Source organism: Gymnogyps californianus, chromosome 1, assembly GCF_018139145.2.
Source record: "Gymnogyps californianus isolate 813 chromosome 1, ASM1813914v2, whole genome shotgun sequence".
In the NCBI taxonomy this organism is placed as follows: Eukaryota; Metazoa; Chordata; class Aves; order Accipitriformes; family Cathartidae; genus Gymnogyps; species Gymnogyps californianus.
In genome coordinates this window covers 65147852-65165114 of record NC_059471.1, presented here as the reverse complement: position 1 = coordinate 65165114, position 17263 = coordinate 65147852, and the positions used below count along the sequence as shown (strand labels likewise).

Sequence of the window (17263 nt, the reverse complement as noted above, 5' to 3'; positions counted from 1 at the left end):
ATTACACATATACGGTAGTGAGCCCTTGTGCTGGTTTTGGCTGGGGTAGAGTTAATTTTCTTCATGTTAGCTAGTATGGTTTGGATTTGTGCTGGAAACAGTGTTCATAATACAGGGATGTTTTAGTTATTGCTGAGCAGTGCTTACACAGAGTCAAGGCCTTTTCTGCTTCTCACCCCACCCCACCAGTGAGTAGGCTGGGGGTGCACGAGAAGTTGGGAGGGGACACAGCTGGGACAGCTGACCCCAACTGACCAAAGGGATATTCCATACCATATGATGTCATGCTCAGCAATAAACTAGGGTGAAGGTTGTCCGAGCGGCCGCTGCTTGGGGACTGGCTGGGCATCGGTTGATTGGTGGTGGGCAATTGTTTTCATTTGCATCACTGTCTTTCTTGGGTTTTATTTCTCTCTCTTTGTTATTTTCCTTTTCATTACAATTTTTATTATTATTATTATTATTTTATTTCAATTATTAAACTGTTCTTATCTCAACCCAGAAGTTTTCTCACTTTTACCCTTCCAATTCTCTTCCCCTCATCCTGCTGGGGGAGGAGTGAGCAAGCGGCTGTGTGCTGCTTAGTTGCCAGCTGGGGTTAAACCATGACAGTCCTGCAGTCCTTGGTTAGGAAGAAGTCCTATTGAAATCTAAGGGCAAAGCTACCTGAGAAAGGAACATAGTTTTTGGCCCTCTCAAATAAATGATGTCTGTGAGTCTACTGTCAGGCCTTTTGTAAGAGTTTATTTCTTCCAGTGTAACTTATTTTGCAGCCAAAGTGAATCATGGTGAATTACCCTCTAGGAGCTGAGATTCTTAGACTCTTTTACTGTTAGATGAGTGACAGTGAGTAATTTTTGGCAGTGGTACCATCAGTCCTGGGAGAAAGGGAAGAGTAAGCCCAGCATTGAGAATAATTTTTACCAACAGCTACAGCAACAGGACCAAGGACCTAGAAGGAACTGTCTGGGTCCTCATCGGCAAAAAGCTGGCGCATGAAATTTGGATGTCTCCCAATGAGAAAAGAAAGGGCTCTGCTTAATGAACGTTGGAGGGATCAAGCAAAAATATTTGACCTATTTATTCAATTTTTATTGCATTTTTATCTTTGCACTGTAGCTGTTCAGCACAATTTCAAGGGGTGAATGCCACTCCCTAGAGAAGCTGAATGCCAGCACCCTTATTCCCTCACGGGCATGAACTCACCCGGCCTCCTGTGCTGCCAGGGAAGCCTCTGATGCCAGGAGAGCCGGCTGGACCAGGATACCCTTTCAGACCTGTCAGCCCTTTTGTGCCAATGTCTCCTTTCACACCGACCACGTAGCTGGGATGCCCAGGGGACCCTGGAGTTCCTGTCTTTCCAGGAATGCCTGGCATTCCCTTGCTACCTGCAGATGGGGAAGAAGAAAAATAAAGAAGACTTAAACTATTAAAGCTGGGAAGGCTGACACGCAGTTGCCTCTGTCTAAGAAGTTTTCCTGCTAGCAGCCTTCTCGAAACATGGCACCATAATGCGCTAGTACAAAAAGGCAGCACGCACATGCGACGTAACCCCGCAAAGCTTTCCTCGGGGGTGGCTCTGTGAAATGCAGCCAGGAGCTCAGCTTTTGCTGTCAGAGACTTTGCTGGGGGGGCTGCAGCGCAGTGGTACAATGAGCGGGGAATATTTAATATGGTAACTGAGAAAAGACACCGATTGATACTCCTGAATGTGCTTGCTTTGTTTTGCTGTGACTACTGACCTTTTAAGCCAAAGAATCCCTTTGTGCCCGTTTCTCCAGCATCTCCTTTTTCACCTTTAACTTCCATCATCATGCTGGGCTTGAGCTTTGGGGGTTCTCCCGGTGGGCCTTGATCTCCACGGTCACCTAAAGGGTAAAAAACCCAACCATATTACAAAAAGCTAGACAGTGGCACTGTGTTGGAAAAAGTGAGAAGAATGAATTTAGCAGAAAGGTATTAATAGATTATCTTGGACAAGCTATGGAAAATCCACTTGCATAAAAAGTTACCTGTGTCAATACAATGTGTCAGCAGAACAGTCAAGCATAAGAAAACATGAAAACTGAGTTAAACTTTTGTCCATACAGTCCTGGGGAGCTGGACCCAGACTCCTCTGTGATAGATAATTTACCTCTCAGCAGATCAGTTAGGTATCATGTGTTTATAAAAAAACAAAAAGCACACTGGAGAAAGCACAGAAAAGTAGGTTAGTTCCAGTGAAAGGGAAACTTTCAGTCAAAAAGCCTTGGGCGAAAGAAAGTGTTTGGATTTGTTACCAGTTATTTTGTTCCTTTTCTTGATTTGAAGGTTACTGGTGACATCAGTAAATAACATCCTGAAGAAAGGACCCAAATAGACTGTATGACTGTCTTTAGTTCTTTGTGGGATGCAGAAACAGGCCAGCTACCCAGACTTGTCTCCTATGATCATGCACTGTCTTACACTTCTTCACCAAGAAGTATATTTGCACTTTTCTTTGCAGGGGCTGTTTTCACACTTGCCTTTTGCTCAGACCTCCCCTGAATTACTGGGAGCACTGTTTTGCAACCTTTGAATTGCAGACTGGTTTTTCTTAAGTACCTATCTCTGGGTCCCTAGAAAGAACGTTTTGGCCTTGTGGTAAAGCATGTATTTAAAGATAATTGTATGCAAAGAAGAGAGGACTGAGTTACAGTTCTCATTTCACTGATGATGATATCAACTGATATGTTTCTGACTTTTAACTACTTAATTAATTGCCCTGTTTTCTGAATATTTCAGTGCCTTTACAGTGCAACTGGAGCAAAATCTGAATCTTTTCCCCCAAACACCTTACGCTTCCTGGGAAAAGGCTCTGTTGAATTCTGCACATGTCCAGAGGTGCCACTATCTGAGCTCAGCTGAATAATGAGATGTCTGTCTCCAGCCTTAAACGTGTTAAGATTCACAAAGAAGTAACCTTTCCTGGAGCCTAAAATCCAGGCCTCTCAGCCAGAGGCCCATGTGTGAAATAGGCGGAGGAATGTCTGAGCTAAATTTACCATGTGAAAAATGTGTCGTCTTTGTCTTTGTGTCCTTGTAAAATAGCTCTCCAGATGTGAAAAGCAAACACACGGGTACCACCCATAAGCAAGTACCTTTAAAACCACGTGAGCCCTGTGAGCCTTTATCGCCCCGAGCCCCGAACGGGCCAAATTCTCCTTTGATTCCCTTGATGCCTGGTCTTCCTTTTAGGCCTGTCATGCCTTTGAAACCATCAATGCCAGGTGAACCTCTTGAGCCTTTAAAGAAAGAAGGGGAAGAGAACTGTTACCTCACTCAGATTTCTGCAAACTAAGTAAACGTGAACCAGCAACGCATGACTAGAAAGGTATGAAAACTTCAGTGCAGCAGTACCTATTTTGGGGTGCCTTGATGCCTAGGGCAATCTGCAGCTGTAGATCAGGCACCCAAGCTCTCTGAGAGGTAAAGAAGAGTAGGGGTACACTGAACTTCCTCAACTGGCCAAGAGGAGATGTTGTGGAGATGACCAGAACTCAGTATCTTCTTCTGAAAGATCAGTTCAACCCCTCTCCTACAGATAAGCTACAGAAAGGTACCTAGCTCCATGCAAGGTTTTTAGTCAGCCCATTCTTCTACACGTAGAGATACATCTAGGACTGGCTGGCCCTTTCTTACCAAAAATTCCCATACTCCTCTTTTTTAAACAAGAGGATGCTGTTTTACATGGGTCATGCTAACAAATAGATCTTCATTCCTCTCAAATGAGAGCTGATTAGTACTCCAGAGTTGTCCTAGGAAAAAAGTGCTATCTTTCCAACTGATGAAATTGCAACATGCATTTTTAGGCATGCACCCCCTCTTTGTGTTTAACTTGGCTTCACATGGAGTTGAAACCTGTTGAAACTCCCTGTGTGACGTAGACGACTTGCATTATACATAGCGTTTTCATGGCTGGCAAGTGAGAATTTTACCTTCTTTATACGTAAGGTTAGTATCCTGGTAAAAGTCAACATCGAGGTCTTGTGTCTGGCATTGCTCAGTACACAACTGCCATCTTTAAAAAACTTTAAAGCAAAGGTTTGGGGAAACATCTCTTTAATTTCACTGAGAGCCAGTGGGACTGGGACAAGGGAAAGACTTTTGGAGAGAGAAAAGAGTAAATACTGTATATTTTTAAAAAGGAGAAATAAAACAGCCATTGCCCTTCTAAATAGGACTGCATGTCACAAGCTAGCATCTTGCCAAGCACAACGCAGGGGAAAACAGACAGTGATTTTGGAATATATTAGGCACATGACCCTAATTCTTCTGTTTTAAACAGAGGTAGCCCAGCAGAGAACGTGTCCTGTTCACCTCAGCACAGAACAGCTTTAAGCAACGTTACTTTTTTCAAAGCAGCTGTCCAGAGCTCACCTTTATCTCCTGGAAAGCCATCCATTCCACTTATGCCAGGGGGACCAGTCACGCCAGGTATACCTTGTAATCCTGGGTAACCTGTTTCACCTTTGTCACCAGACAGACCTTTCAGGCCCACAGGGCCAGGAAAACCTTGCTCACCATCTTCTCCCCTAGCACCAGGTGGACCTGCCGTGCAAACATGCGAACAGGGAGATTAAAAAGCGTTTGGACATACATGATGATTTCATACAAGGTAGCTCAAGAGGGAGAAAACTGCTATCCTACCAGCTTCATGTTGAGGGGTAATATTAGGATTTTTTTCAGCAAAGAACTGCAGAAATGATTATAAAGACAATGCAGCTCATCAATGCAAACCAGTCTCGCTACCAGCTTGGTTCTGTACCCACTCCCAACAGGACCTTCCCCTCCTCTTTAATTTAAGACTTAAGCCCCTTTTCCATAAGACTACTCCCATTTGGTAGCTCCCTTCTCCCAGTCTGCCACCAGCAAGCTCTGACCTGGCTTGGTAGGTGGCCATAGAAGGAAAAGCAGCAGCTCTGCCAGTGAGGACCATCATCACCCCTACCTTCCACCTGTGATACCAGCCAATTTGCAATCACAGTGCCTGCACTATTACTGTCGATTCCCTGGCTGGGAATTAAAGCATGGCATGTGCCACAACCCCAAGCTTAACTTTCCGCTGTGGAAACCATACAGTTGTCCTGCCACAGAGAACTGGCAGGAGGAGTGACACAGGATGGCAATAATTCCTCACCAACAGGTCCTTGAGAGCCAGGCCCGCCATCTGGCCCAGGGTTTCCTGGTGGCCCTGGGAATCCACGCGTTCCTGGTGTTCCTGGCAATCCCATCAAACCCGGTAGACCTTGCGGCCCTGGATCTCCTTTGGGTCCTGGCAAACCTGGGTTACCATCTGCTCCTAAAATACCATAATCATGCATTAGAGAGCATAAATACCTAGAGAACTGATTATTATATATCACTTCTGTGTATGCACTAGTCTTTCAGGGTATGTTTTTCCTCTGAAAATTCAGTGAGAACAGGAAAATCAAATTAAAAGACGGCTCATAAGTTTTAAAATAATTGACATTACCAGTACTGATCTCAATATTTGCATCGGAGAGGTTGACTGGCTCTTTCAAATGAATGGAAACAATTTGGCACCAGGTGGATATAGATGGAGCAGGTCTCTTCTACTTTTAACCCCAATAATTCTGTAATTCCTGATCTCTCTCTTTATCACATACATCTTTGTAAGAATTGAATCAAGCAGCCGACTGAACCCCTGAAATAATGCTCTATATCTTTTCTAAAATGCGACAGGCAGGAATGGGAACATTTAAGGCAGATGGGGGGTTCTGGTTTTGTGTTATTGTTCAGAAACTTTCAAGTAAGGTCATTACAAGGCATTGTTTCATACAAATTCCTAAGCAAAAAGGCCCTGATTCTACATGACTTAGTGCACTGGGTGAAAATTTACATCTCTACAATGTAAGAGCAAAGGGGGTGTCAAGATTTAAAAGGTAATGCCTGCTTTGCGTTCAGATTGGAGAAGCAGCAGCGTACAAGACCTCAAAAGCACATGGCACTTAAAATCCAGGCCAAGTGGATCTGCTTCTCTTTATTCAGGTTTTACATCACTGTAGGTCCATTGGCTTGACTGTAGTTAAGTGTGCTTTATAACTGAGGTCACATAAGGTGAGTTTTCTCAACAACAGAATACAGGCTTTAGCATTCTGTTCTGAGGGGCTAGGAGTTTAAGTGGCATAGATGATATAAAGGAATCACTAGCCACATCATATAAAACTAAAAAAATATGACTTATACAACAATTCACATGCTTTTTTTGGAGCCATTCTGTCAGAACTGTAAAATAAATCAAGAATAGACAAACTAGTAATGCTTTTTCTTTTCACTGTACTTATTTTTTGTTATTACTGAAAACTTAGTTCTACAGAAATGCTTAGAAAGAAGGTACAAAGTCACACAATTTTTTTTCCTTTTCATTCCATGTTTTACCTTGAATTTCTTCCCCTTTTCAGAGGTGTTAGTGATGTTTTCTGCCTTTTCTCAAACTTGCGAAGTGCCACAGAGCTGCCTTCATCCCTCTCCTTCACTCTGGGGCTCTACTGAAGGTGAAATCAGCTCTCCTCACTTCAAATAACTCACGTAAGATGATGCTCTTCTTTTCTTTTTTTATTTGTATTGAAAATCACGAGAAGAGTCTCCAAAGTAGGTTCCTGTGATATACGTCCTTGCTTTGAGCTAGTCACGCAATTACTACTCCTTTCTCACTTTCACAACAGGGCAAGGGGGTAATCAGCAGTCCTAAATTTAACTGTGTGTCCAAATGCTACTGAAACTGTGTAGCAGGGAATGCTTAATTCCCACATGTGCTTTCGAAAGTCCTCCACAGAATTCAGAGAGTGACAAAGTCAGATTTTATAGAGAAGCTGTGAGTTTCTCTGTTTTCTGTAGGGAGTTTAGTGTGTTTTTTAAGCTCTGTGAAACAATGAAAGAAAATGAACACTCGAAAGTTATGAATAAGTATATAATGTCATCTTTTTCTTGTTCCTGAGTGCCCAAAGACTGACCAGGTAAAATGGCTTATTAACATTTACTAAACACTATGTCCTCTTATTTAAAATCTACAAATTCTGCACTAGTGCAATGTGCTATTCTGCAAAGCCGTGTATTATCCAAACATCTTCTGGCATGGGAAACAATCTCAGTATTATGCACTATGTAAGTGAAAAGTCAGGATAATAACTACATCACCATTCCCTTAACTACAGTGGGAAAAATTAACAGCACATCTGAACACAACAAAGATGAGCAAAATCTGGTTCTCTGGTATCCTATTGTAGCTGACTTCACGTAGTGCAATGTGAAGGAGTGCTGGTCATAAGCAATGGATCTCCAGAAGGTGTTTGGAGGAGCCAGGCATATTGGTAACAGTTGAGGTAAATGGGGAAGGGATGGGAGATCATCAGGCACTGGGATTTGATGCTGGCGTCATCAGTACCTCCAACGCGTCCTAACGCGGTCTCTTACCACTCTCACATCTCTATAATTTGGCTACATTTATATCACACTTACTCAAATATTTCTTTATTTGAAGTAGCTGTTACCTCTAATTCCTGGTACTCCTTGATCTCCTGGCATGCCTTTCAACCCCGGGAAGCCGGGGAGCCCGACATCTCCTCGGGAACCTGCTGCTGCTCCTAAAACGTCACCAGGAAAGCCCTTCAGTCCTGCCGCTCCCGGAGCACCGGGTTTTCCTGTAAGGCCTGGGTGTCCCTGCAGTCCAGGTAGACCGTTCGGGCCCCTGTCTCCCCTGGGCCCAGTAAAACCTATAAAGAAAACAGGGACTAGACATCACAGGGTTCACTACAGATGTTGGAGTTCAAATCCTAGATACATGATCATAATGCCTTTTATATTATTGTAATTTCTCCTAGTTCTTAGCAGAAACCTGTAGAATCAAACAAAGTGTTATATAAATGTTTTTAAACCACATAGCATTTACAAGAACATTTGACCAAATGTGGAAATCGGCAGAACTTACAGGTGACCCCTCAGGATACCTAGTGCCTGGGTGATAAAAGATCCACAGCTCCAAGCACAGTTACTTCCGTGAAACTATTTTGACACAGCTATTGCAGCATTTTATAAACGTCTTATTCTGTAAGGGTAAAAAACCAGTTCCTGTACACAAAAACCTGCTTTGATATGCAGCAGGGGTAAGACATTTCAAGGAGTCAAATTTGAAAAAATAAACGAGGAGTGAATGCATATTGGTAAACTGGGAAGACCTGGGGCAGTTGCCCAGATGGGTCATTGCTGTTGCTGTTCCCCACACATGTCAAGGGGCCAACGCCAATCGCTTCACACTCTTGATGAAGGAGTGCCAATGTCCCTGTCCTCCACCCTGTAGGTGAATGACTGGGAGGGCACAAGCCCCCATTACCACAAATGACAGGGGAAAGGCTTCTTGTGGACTGGGAAACTGGACCTGGACTGGAAGTTAAGTCCAAGCACTGGTGAAAGACAGTATGGAAGACTGCAGAAAATTGGTCTGAGTGCTGACCACCCTGTGGCCTGGGAGCCATATGGTATGGGAGCCCTAATTTAGCATTTAGAGCACTCTGCAGAGCTTAGCAGGGGAAATACAGGTTCATGGTCCTGCCCTACACTGCACAGAGCCATGTGTTATGATGCATCCCTTGCCTGTTGACCAGGACATGCATCAGCTCTTCTTTTGCCTTCTCTTTTGCTGCTACAGATGCTGTAGATGAGCCTAGAGAATACTTTCAGGTCATGTGCTGCCTTAGGGCGAAGCAGCACCTGGGCACTGGATTTGGGAAAGTTTGCAGCACTTCGGTATCTGTGAGGATTTAGGACTTGGAAAACAGATAGATAGAATTTCTAAAGAGCTCCTAAATTAAGTTGCATCAATGGCTTCTGAATTGTGCTACAGAAAAAACTCAGTGCCCGTTTCCCTGACCAAATTAACCTGGTCAACCACAGGGAAGTGGTAGTTTCTTGCAGTAACTCTTGCTGGACTGAGTGATGATCCGTGAACATACCCACTGCAGCTTATATGTGTGTGCAGTGACACTATTTTAGGCTCATCTGACTTACTATCTATGAACAGATCAACTATACATGCAATTAATTGATGTGTCTGGGACATCCTGGAACCTCTGGAGAGATACAGAAGCCCTGGGATTTAATCTGTACCTATTACAGACGAGCATAAAATATGACAGGCACTGAACACTTGCAAACACTGTTTGGGAACACAGCCGCCTATGGGCAAGGTGAGTAGCTAGTACTCCACCTCTGATATGTCCAGTATAATTTATACTAATGCTGGAAAGAGTTAAATAGAAATACTACTACTAGTATTTTCTTCCTTTCTGCATCACCATTCTGAGTATATTCCATTTGGAATCTGAAATATCTTGTTATTGAACTTCTTTATTTCTATGTGAACTTCATGAATTTTCACATTTATAATTTTGCACTATAAAGCAGATTTTAAAACGTTAGTATCTGTTACTTTTCATCATTATAGAAGTTGCAGGAAATAATTTTGGATTTGAAAAGCAGCAGTTTTGTATAATAGTTCATTGTTTGAACGTGGAAGGGAAGGTAAGTGAAAATGTACCTGGAATCAAGTTTTTGTGTTTCAGTGACTGTAGTAAAGAGGTCAAAAGTATATAAAGAATAACTAATTATTCCAAGATACCTGGAGGACCTGGGAATCCTTCCCGACCTGGATCACCTCGTGTACCATTTAGCCCTGGGTATCCCACTGGACCTGGATCACCTGGGAATCCTCTTGTACCTTTTGCACCTAAATTATACAAAAGAAAGTAAGAAAGTGTGATCTGAACAAACAAAACAGAAATGTGTATATAATGTAAGAAAAGGTAGGGGTAAATATCATCATGATGTGTTTCCAGATGCAAAGATGAAACTTTTTTTTAAATTTAATGGGACTATACTGTAGCTCTTTAGCAGTATTCAAGATCCCAAGACATGGACCAAAAATCTAGGCTAAGTGCTCTTACAAACATGGATTAACCTGACTTAAAGACTAATGATATGGCGACGACTAGGGTGAAAATAATTAGTCTCACAGACTTTTGGAGACTTTTAATATTTTGCAAATTAAGGCTTTTAGCTTAAGGTCAAAAGGCAATGTCAAAGAATAATGCTCAACAAATGGGCACAGATGAGATGCTGTAGGAGGAACAAATTTTTCCCTTCCCTGCTCAACTCATCACAGAACAAGAGCAGACTGGTTTAGATAACCACGAAACAGAAATGTAAGGCTAAAGGTTAGATCTAATCATCCTAGAAACTGAATACAAATTAACTAGCCTACTTACTACATTTGTAACAGTACAGGTCTATAGCTTTGGTAGTAAAAGAAGGGCTGTGCCCTGAAAAAGTGTTCCTCTGGCACTGAACTCATGTTCATACTGAGTTATCTCCTGACAGGGAAAATGAGACCTCGCTTCCTTGTGATGTAGTATTATTTGACATTTGGGTAAGGGCAAACATTACTGTTTCTTAACATCTCAAAACCTGCAAGCATTTCATAGGACTCTTTTGTTAAGTTTATAAAATTAAATTATTTATTTATTTTCATGCAATAGTTTTATTACATGAGTCTCATTAATTCATTGTATTTCAAGATCAAGATTTTTTGGTAAAGTTCTTTTTGAAAATAATTCCTGTGGAATGCTTTGTTTCCCTACCCTCCCCAGCTCCTCGAACTCTTTAAGTTCCCAGCTCAGGCTTGAAGGTCAACAACATGCTTTAACATTTTAAGAGTTGTTGCTTAGCATCACCATGAATTACAACTCATTTATTTATTACACTGAAAGCAAGTTTCTCTCCACCTCTAACTATGACAAACCAAGGAAAATATCACTTGAATTTTGATACTTTTTTCCACTTCAGTTTTCTGAATTTCCATTATTTAACCATGATTTTTTTGCCGTTTTAGCTGTTGTTTGTGAAGGGGATAAGGAAAGCTTTAAAAAGACCACAAATAAGGTGCACATAAACAGCCAATGCAGTGCGAATAGCATTTTCCCAGTGCCTCACAGGACGATTGTTCTCTCCCTTACATGAACAATAACTTCTCAGAAAGCAATTAAAAGGAAAAATCCTAGGCTTTCAGGTCTCAATGAAAAATTTTGATGTGCCTCTTTCTTACCCAAATAGCATCTTTGTCTTGTTTCCCATCTGTAATAACTGACTTTCATTCATTCTGTTCAGTATTGCACTAATTAAAAAGCCACGTTAGAGAATGAAGGTGGCAGATGGAGAATGCAACCACTGCTTGCCACATATTTCAGTAACTCATTATGCGATGTTAGCTGGTGTTAACGTGTTGTGCCAAACAGTAGTAAGAAAAAGTTTTTATTTTAGACCAATGTTTAGTTTGCAAGTGCTTTAGCTGTATGATTGAAACAGAAAACAACTTAAACATTTTATTCAACAGCGATCACGTAGGTCTTGAGACTACTGAGTAACCAGGATGTAACTTAGGGTGGGCTGTGTATGTTGCCAGGAATTTCAAAGGAACACAAGGACATGAGGATGTGAGACTACAAAAATGAGTCCCTGCTTGATATACTGGGTGCCATCAGCACCTAGGACACTGAGAGACTTGATTGTCTATAGCAGAGCTCCACCCTGGCTGAAAAGAAGGCAGGAAATCTTGTGGACAACACCACATCACTCTAAGCAGACAACGAAAATAGTGTAAAGGAGGTGTTGGTGCTTTTGTGTCAATCCAGAGAATGTGGGTAGGAATGATGCTCCAGGAAACTAGATTGACACAGCTACGGCAACAAGAAGCTATGAAAAGTTGTAAAATGTGTCCTGTTCCTCCTGGATTTCCAGCTCCAGAACTGCCTCAAGTTGAAAGGCGGCTATGAACAGAGTTTTGCACTGGGCTCAGTAAGGGGCCTTTTCCAGTTTATGGAGGGAAGGGATGCAAAACAAATCTTAAAATCATTAAAATATATAAGCTGACAAAGACAGAGAAAGATTTGTTAAAGAGCTAACCAAGAGTACAAAATATAAACCACACGAAAACAGTGTCACTTGTGTTACAGCAGTCTTACAGCTAGGAGTTAAATCTGACTGTATTCACTGAAAGAAAAACCTTCAAGCTCATATGAATGAAAGAATAAACAAATCGTCATACTCAGAAAAAAATTACAAAGATGGCAAAGAAAACAGCCTTCAGAAGCATTGATCCTAACAACAAACTAAGGCATTAGGACTAAGGAAACATAGTCAGAGATACACATCATCTTTCAATAGAGATAATATGTTCCCTTTTAAGATCCATTAATCTGTGATAAATCAATCCATCAATCCATGCATGCCATAATAAACCTTGTGCTGGGAAAAAAAAAAAGCTTGACCTTAAAATTTATAGTCCAGATCTCTGACCTTGGCTAAAGTACAGGGGGCACAGGAACTTGTGCATCAAGAATTTTACATTTCCCAAACTCTGAAGGACTCAGTTATGGTTTTTGTCAGTACCTTTACCAGCTGGCGATGAGAAGCATATACTGAAAAACAGCTTTATTGCTTAGGCTGGGAGTACGTAACCTTATAGGAACTACCAGTGCTGGTCAGAGGTTCCCTCTTCAAGGTCAATCGTTATGACCACTCAGCACACCTTGTCTGTGTTTCTCTCAATTCCATCTCACACAGTCCTTCAGACCCTGTCTTCCTTTTGGAAAGAGGTGGGGAACCTTCAGTGCTGGGCCACTGGAAGGCCCAGGATCACCAGATGGTCCCTCTGGGCTAGGGTGGACCAGCTCTGCAAGGAAGGCATGTGTGGCTACAGACAGAGCAACTGCATCGCATCAGACAACCTGGCCCATTACACCGAGCCACGTTAAAGACTGGCTCATGCTTGCTGAAGGTGCTATGTATATCACAAGAGGAGGAATAGTAAGAAGGACCTGCCACAGTCTTCCACTGCAGCCTTTTATCACCCTGCTCTTAGAGGATAGGATTTTTCTTGTGAGGCATCCAGTCAGCTCTGAGAGACCTCAGTATATTCTCTACCAATAAACTGGTAGACTCTCTCTGTATACTCTCACTTACTTGCATGCGGAGAATAGCAAATGGGCTGTCCTTTCTGTCTTCTGTTTCATGGCTGACACTCATTTGCAAAGGCAGAATTAGCTCAGGAATGGTGCAGCAACCTGGTCTGCACTCTGCTTAGATCTCTCTGCCAGCTTCAAGCTGACGCTGTCCTCCATTGTCATTTCTAAAACTCGCTGTCTGCTAAGGCTCAACTTCAATCAGTCTGGCAAGATCTCCCTCAAAACATAGTGTATGTGGGAAACATAGGTGAAGGCAAAATGTTACCTGTGGCTCCTGGCAGTCCTGGCTTGCCTTGGGATCCCTTTGGTGGCCTCACACAGCCCGCGCCTGCAAACAAAGAGGGTTAGTCACACCATATGTGCTCACATGCTGCCTCTCATCAGGTCTGTGCCTGCAGTTGAGACAACATCGTTAAAGCAGATGAATGAAATTAACAGGCAAAACCCTAATTTAAAAAAAGTTTTATTATTCATTAAAAAAAAAATTGGTCATGGGTGGCATTTTCAGGGGAGCACTCAAGCTGAGCTCCACCCCAAGAGCTGCTCTTCTGCTATTTTACAGGGGCTATGGTGGCTGCTCCAGTTAGACTGGCATGGGAAGGGTAGTCCAACCTCATGGATGACTGTATTTTTCAGAATAAGAGAGACACTTTGTTTCCCTGTGGGCAATTTATACCCCTGGAGCAATCAAGTCAATTTTAGGTACAAATGAAGGGTTTTTTCTTTATCTGTCAAATTGCACTGAAAATCTTCACTCAGAGTTCATCTTTAAAAAAAGTTGCTTAAATTTTCTTGGGCACCTAATTTCTGGGACTGTTGTTATAGATTGCATGGTAATCATTATTTTGTCACAATAAACACTCAGGAACAATGAAATAAAGAATTTCTGAATTGCAGAGCTAAAACTGCAATAATTTTAGAATATGTTCAATTTGATTAAATTATTTTAGAGCTACGTACAGTATATGCATGGTTATTTGTGACCTGAAGTTCAAATAGTTTACAATCAAGAGCATTCAAAGCAGTCATCAGAAAGAACCAAGCCATAAGAGCAGCATAAGACTAAATATTAAAATATATTCAAGTCATTTGTACCTGTACATGTACAGTACCTGACCATATTGGCTCGGTTCCATCTCCTCTAGAAAAGTCTTCAATGACCTGCCCACAGTCTATGAGCAAAGAGTGGGAAAAGACAGTTATAATCTAAAAGAGAAAAATTATAAAATGCTCTCAATTCTAACCAAAATGTCTATTACAACATCAGATAATGTGTTCTCTTCTGTATTATGCATACATACAACACAAACTATTTGCTATAACATACTGGAACTCTCTATCCATATATTAATTAGATCCAGGCCTGAAACCTAACCCTGCCAGAGTTAGGAGGCTACGTGTCCCATGCACTGAGTAGGGTTGGCAGGTGCCTGCTCTGGCTTGAATATTCTGCCAGGTATCTCGAAGTCGAGCAACAAAACTCTGAGCCTGAGCTCTTGTGAGTCTAGCCCTGGCATTCTTATGCTGGAAGGGACTCGGAAAGCTGCAGAGATACTGTGAAGAGCTCTGAAGGTTGGATACATGATTTTCTCTGGTCAATTAAAAGATTATGTTGGATGGGAAAGACCAGAGAAAACCACCTGTGAGTACTCCAATGGCAGGACATTGCTCCATTGCCTCCAACTGCTTGAAACCTGAAAGACGTTACTTGCTGGCACTAACACATTCATTCATGCTATTTCAATACCTGACATGAAACTACTGGGACTTCTGAAGTATTTCCTTCTTTAAGATTTCTGGACAACTAATACAAGCAATCCCTTTTTCCCCACGTAACCCCCCACCAAACACTGCCTTTTCAACAGTGTGCTATACAGATGCTGCACACAATTCAGTAATGATCTCCCATGGCTTTGATGTAAGATGGAGTGATGTCTCTTACCTAGTTGGCCAGGTTCTCCTGGCAGACCGGGCAGACCTGGAGGTCCTGGGTTTCCATCTTGTCCATGGTCACCTGGAGGACCCCGGTACCCTTTTGGACCAGGAAATCCTTTACCTGGCAGGCCTGCTTCTCCTGGAAAGCCCTTTGGGCCTAATTCGCCTGGATAACCAGGATCGCCGGGGAAACCTCTGATACTATCACCCTGTGGGAAGTGAACGGAGGTGGTCACTCCTGACTTTGCTGAGAAACAAACAAAACTCAAACAGTTGAACTACTCTCATGAATAACATCTTATACGCAGTAATTCCTCAGGTGTTGCATCCCAGCACTTTAAATCAACATTGCAAATAAAATATATTTGAAATAATCTGACTTTAATTTAGACCCCATGGCAGAAAAGGCACGAGAGAAGCACCCTTAGAGGGAGCATTCCCCTAAAAATGTTGGCCCATGAACAGCACTTGGGCAATATGAATCACTGCTGTGGAGAGGCTTACTGCCCTTTCTGAAAAGCTGGGTTTTGGGGAAACCACATGCATCGCTAGAGATGTTCTGGTGTGGCATTTACTTCTGAGACCTTGAAAAAAGCTGACATAAAATCGCGTCCAAATGGGCAGATTTTTTCTTTGTCTGTTCCTCTAGTGATATTTCTACACTGTTGAATCAACATCTTAACGAACATCACTAGAAAACATTTCCATCCTCAGAAGTAATGTAAAGTACCATCTTTACTGGCAGTAAAAAGCACTGTGGTCCAGATTGGATGATATGGCTCTGGCCCAACTTCAAATATGATGTAAGAGCATCCCAGTCGTCCAAAACAGCATTTATGATGGGTGAGATGAATTCCTCTTGCAAGGCATTTAACTTTTTCTTTTGGTTAGAAGGAGCTTAGAAAACGAACAAAGACTACATGTCTAACTTCTAGATGGCTACAGTTAGTTAGGTGAGGTGCTATTAAGCATATATATGATGACACGACCTACATTTTGAGGATGTAAAATTGTAGTAAATTTTGCTTTTCTTTAACTCAGTTGTAATAAAGTTGTTGAAGTTCAGTCACACAGAATCTCTCTTAGACAGTGCTAGGAGTCACTAATAAACAACTAATTATCACAAACTAACCAGTAATAACAAACTGGCCTAAATGGGTTATACACTACTACTTAGTTGTTTAAATAAAATGGAAATAAAAGTGAAAGTTTGTTCTAAAACCCCTGAGAGTAAACCTGATGTTTAATATATCAATAACCAGCAAAGCCAGTCTAGTTGTGCATCATTATCTGTGAGAGAAGGATAGCCTGGTGATCATAACCCCTCAGAATTAAATGCATCAGTGATTGAGTGTGGTGGAAATGACTTAGCTGTATTTGCTACTTACCGGAAGGCCAGGCTGTCCTGGTAAACCATCTAATCCATCTCTGCCTGCGAAACCATCTTCACCTCTGATACCAGGCAGCCCGGGATCTCCTCGGATTCCTTTGGTGCCTAAAGAAGACCTTTCATTGTGAGACCAATCTCTCATGAAAGGCATATATAATAGGAAAATACACGTGATATGAATTTTTACTCTACCTTTAGTAGTTATGTATAAAGAATCTCCCTTTTCTCCTTTTGGTCCAGGAAATCCATCTGGACCCGAAAATCCCTGGTGTTACATACATTGGAAAAAAAAAAAGAAACAGAACCACTTAAGAAATAAGTATCAAGATTTGCATTTCCACTGTCCTGCTTAAAAAAAAAAGTCTCCTTAAATTTTACTGCTTTCCTGTTACTTTCTGTGAATGATTTCCTCTTCAGTAATCCCATTCTTGTGCCTGAATCTTTATTAATATGCTCTAACTAGGACCAAGGTCTATGTGGCATGGTAGGGGAGCTTCTGCATGAGGATGGCATTGGGAGAGCTGTGGCTTTCCATGAGCTAGAGTCCTGCAGATGACTGCAGCTGTAGAACTGCATTGGAGAAAACATGGTAAATTACTCAGTGTTAGCCACTAAAGAAAACGCTGTAAGCAACTCTTCGGCACCATGGAAACAAACGTCAGGGTTATGTTGACCTGCAATTCCTCCTGCCCACCACTACAAAAGAGGACAGCCTCATAGCTGGCAGTGGATTGTGATTCACAACACCGTTGTGGGGCTGAAAAGTAGCACCATCTTCATTTACCAGAGACAAGAACTTGGGCACAGAATGATTAAACGCCCTGCGCCAAACCACAGACCTGTGGGAAAGGTTTTGGTTAGAAGGGAGAGCTGGAGGTCCCTG

General features: G+C 42.0%; 1 protein-coding gene across 1 annotated transcript in view; it reads right to left on the bottom strand.

The window, feature by feature from the left end:
- Positions 1–17263, bottom strand: part of COL4A2 (collagen type IV alpha 2 chain) — a 147386-nt gene that overhangs the window by 15895 nt on the left and 114228 nt on the right. The window contains exons 22-33 of the mRNA XM_050891400.1: positions 16573–16645; positions 16379–16485; positions 14998–15199; positions 14168–14227; positions 13321–13383; positions 9656–9763; positions 7533–7754; positions 5159–5320; positions 4399–4569; positions 3120–3263; positions 1743–1868; positions 1207–1388 (exon numbers count right to left, since the gene is read on the bottom strand). Of these exons, the coding sequence (XP_050747357.1) occupies positions 1207–1388; positions 1743–1868; positions 3120–3263; positions 4399–4569; positions 5159–5320; positions 7533–7754; positions 9656–9763; positions 13321–13383; positions 14168–14227; positions 14998–15199; positions 16379–16485; positions 16573–16645 (1620 nt within the window). The remainder of the gene's footprint in view (positions 1–1206; positions 1389–1742; positions 1869–3119; positions 3264–4398; positions 4570–5158; positions 5321–7532; positions 7755–9655; positions 9764–13320; positions 13384–14167; positions 14228–14997; positions 15200–16378; positions 16486–16572; positions 16646–17263) is intronic.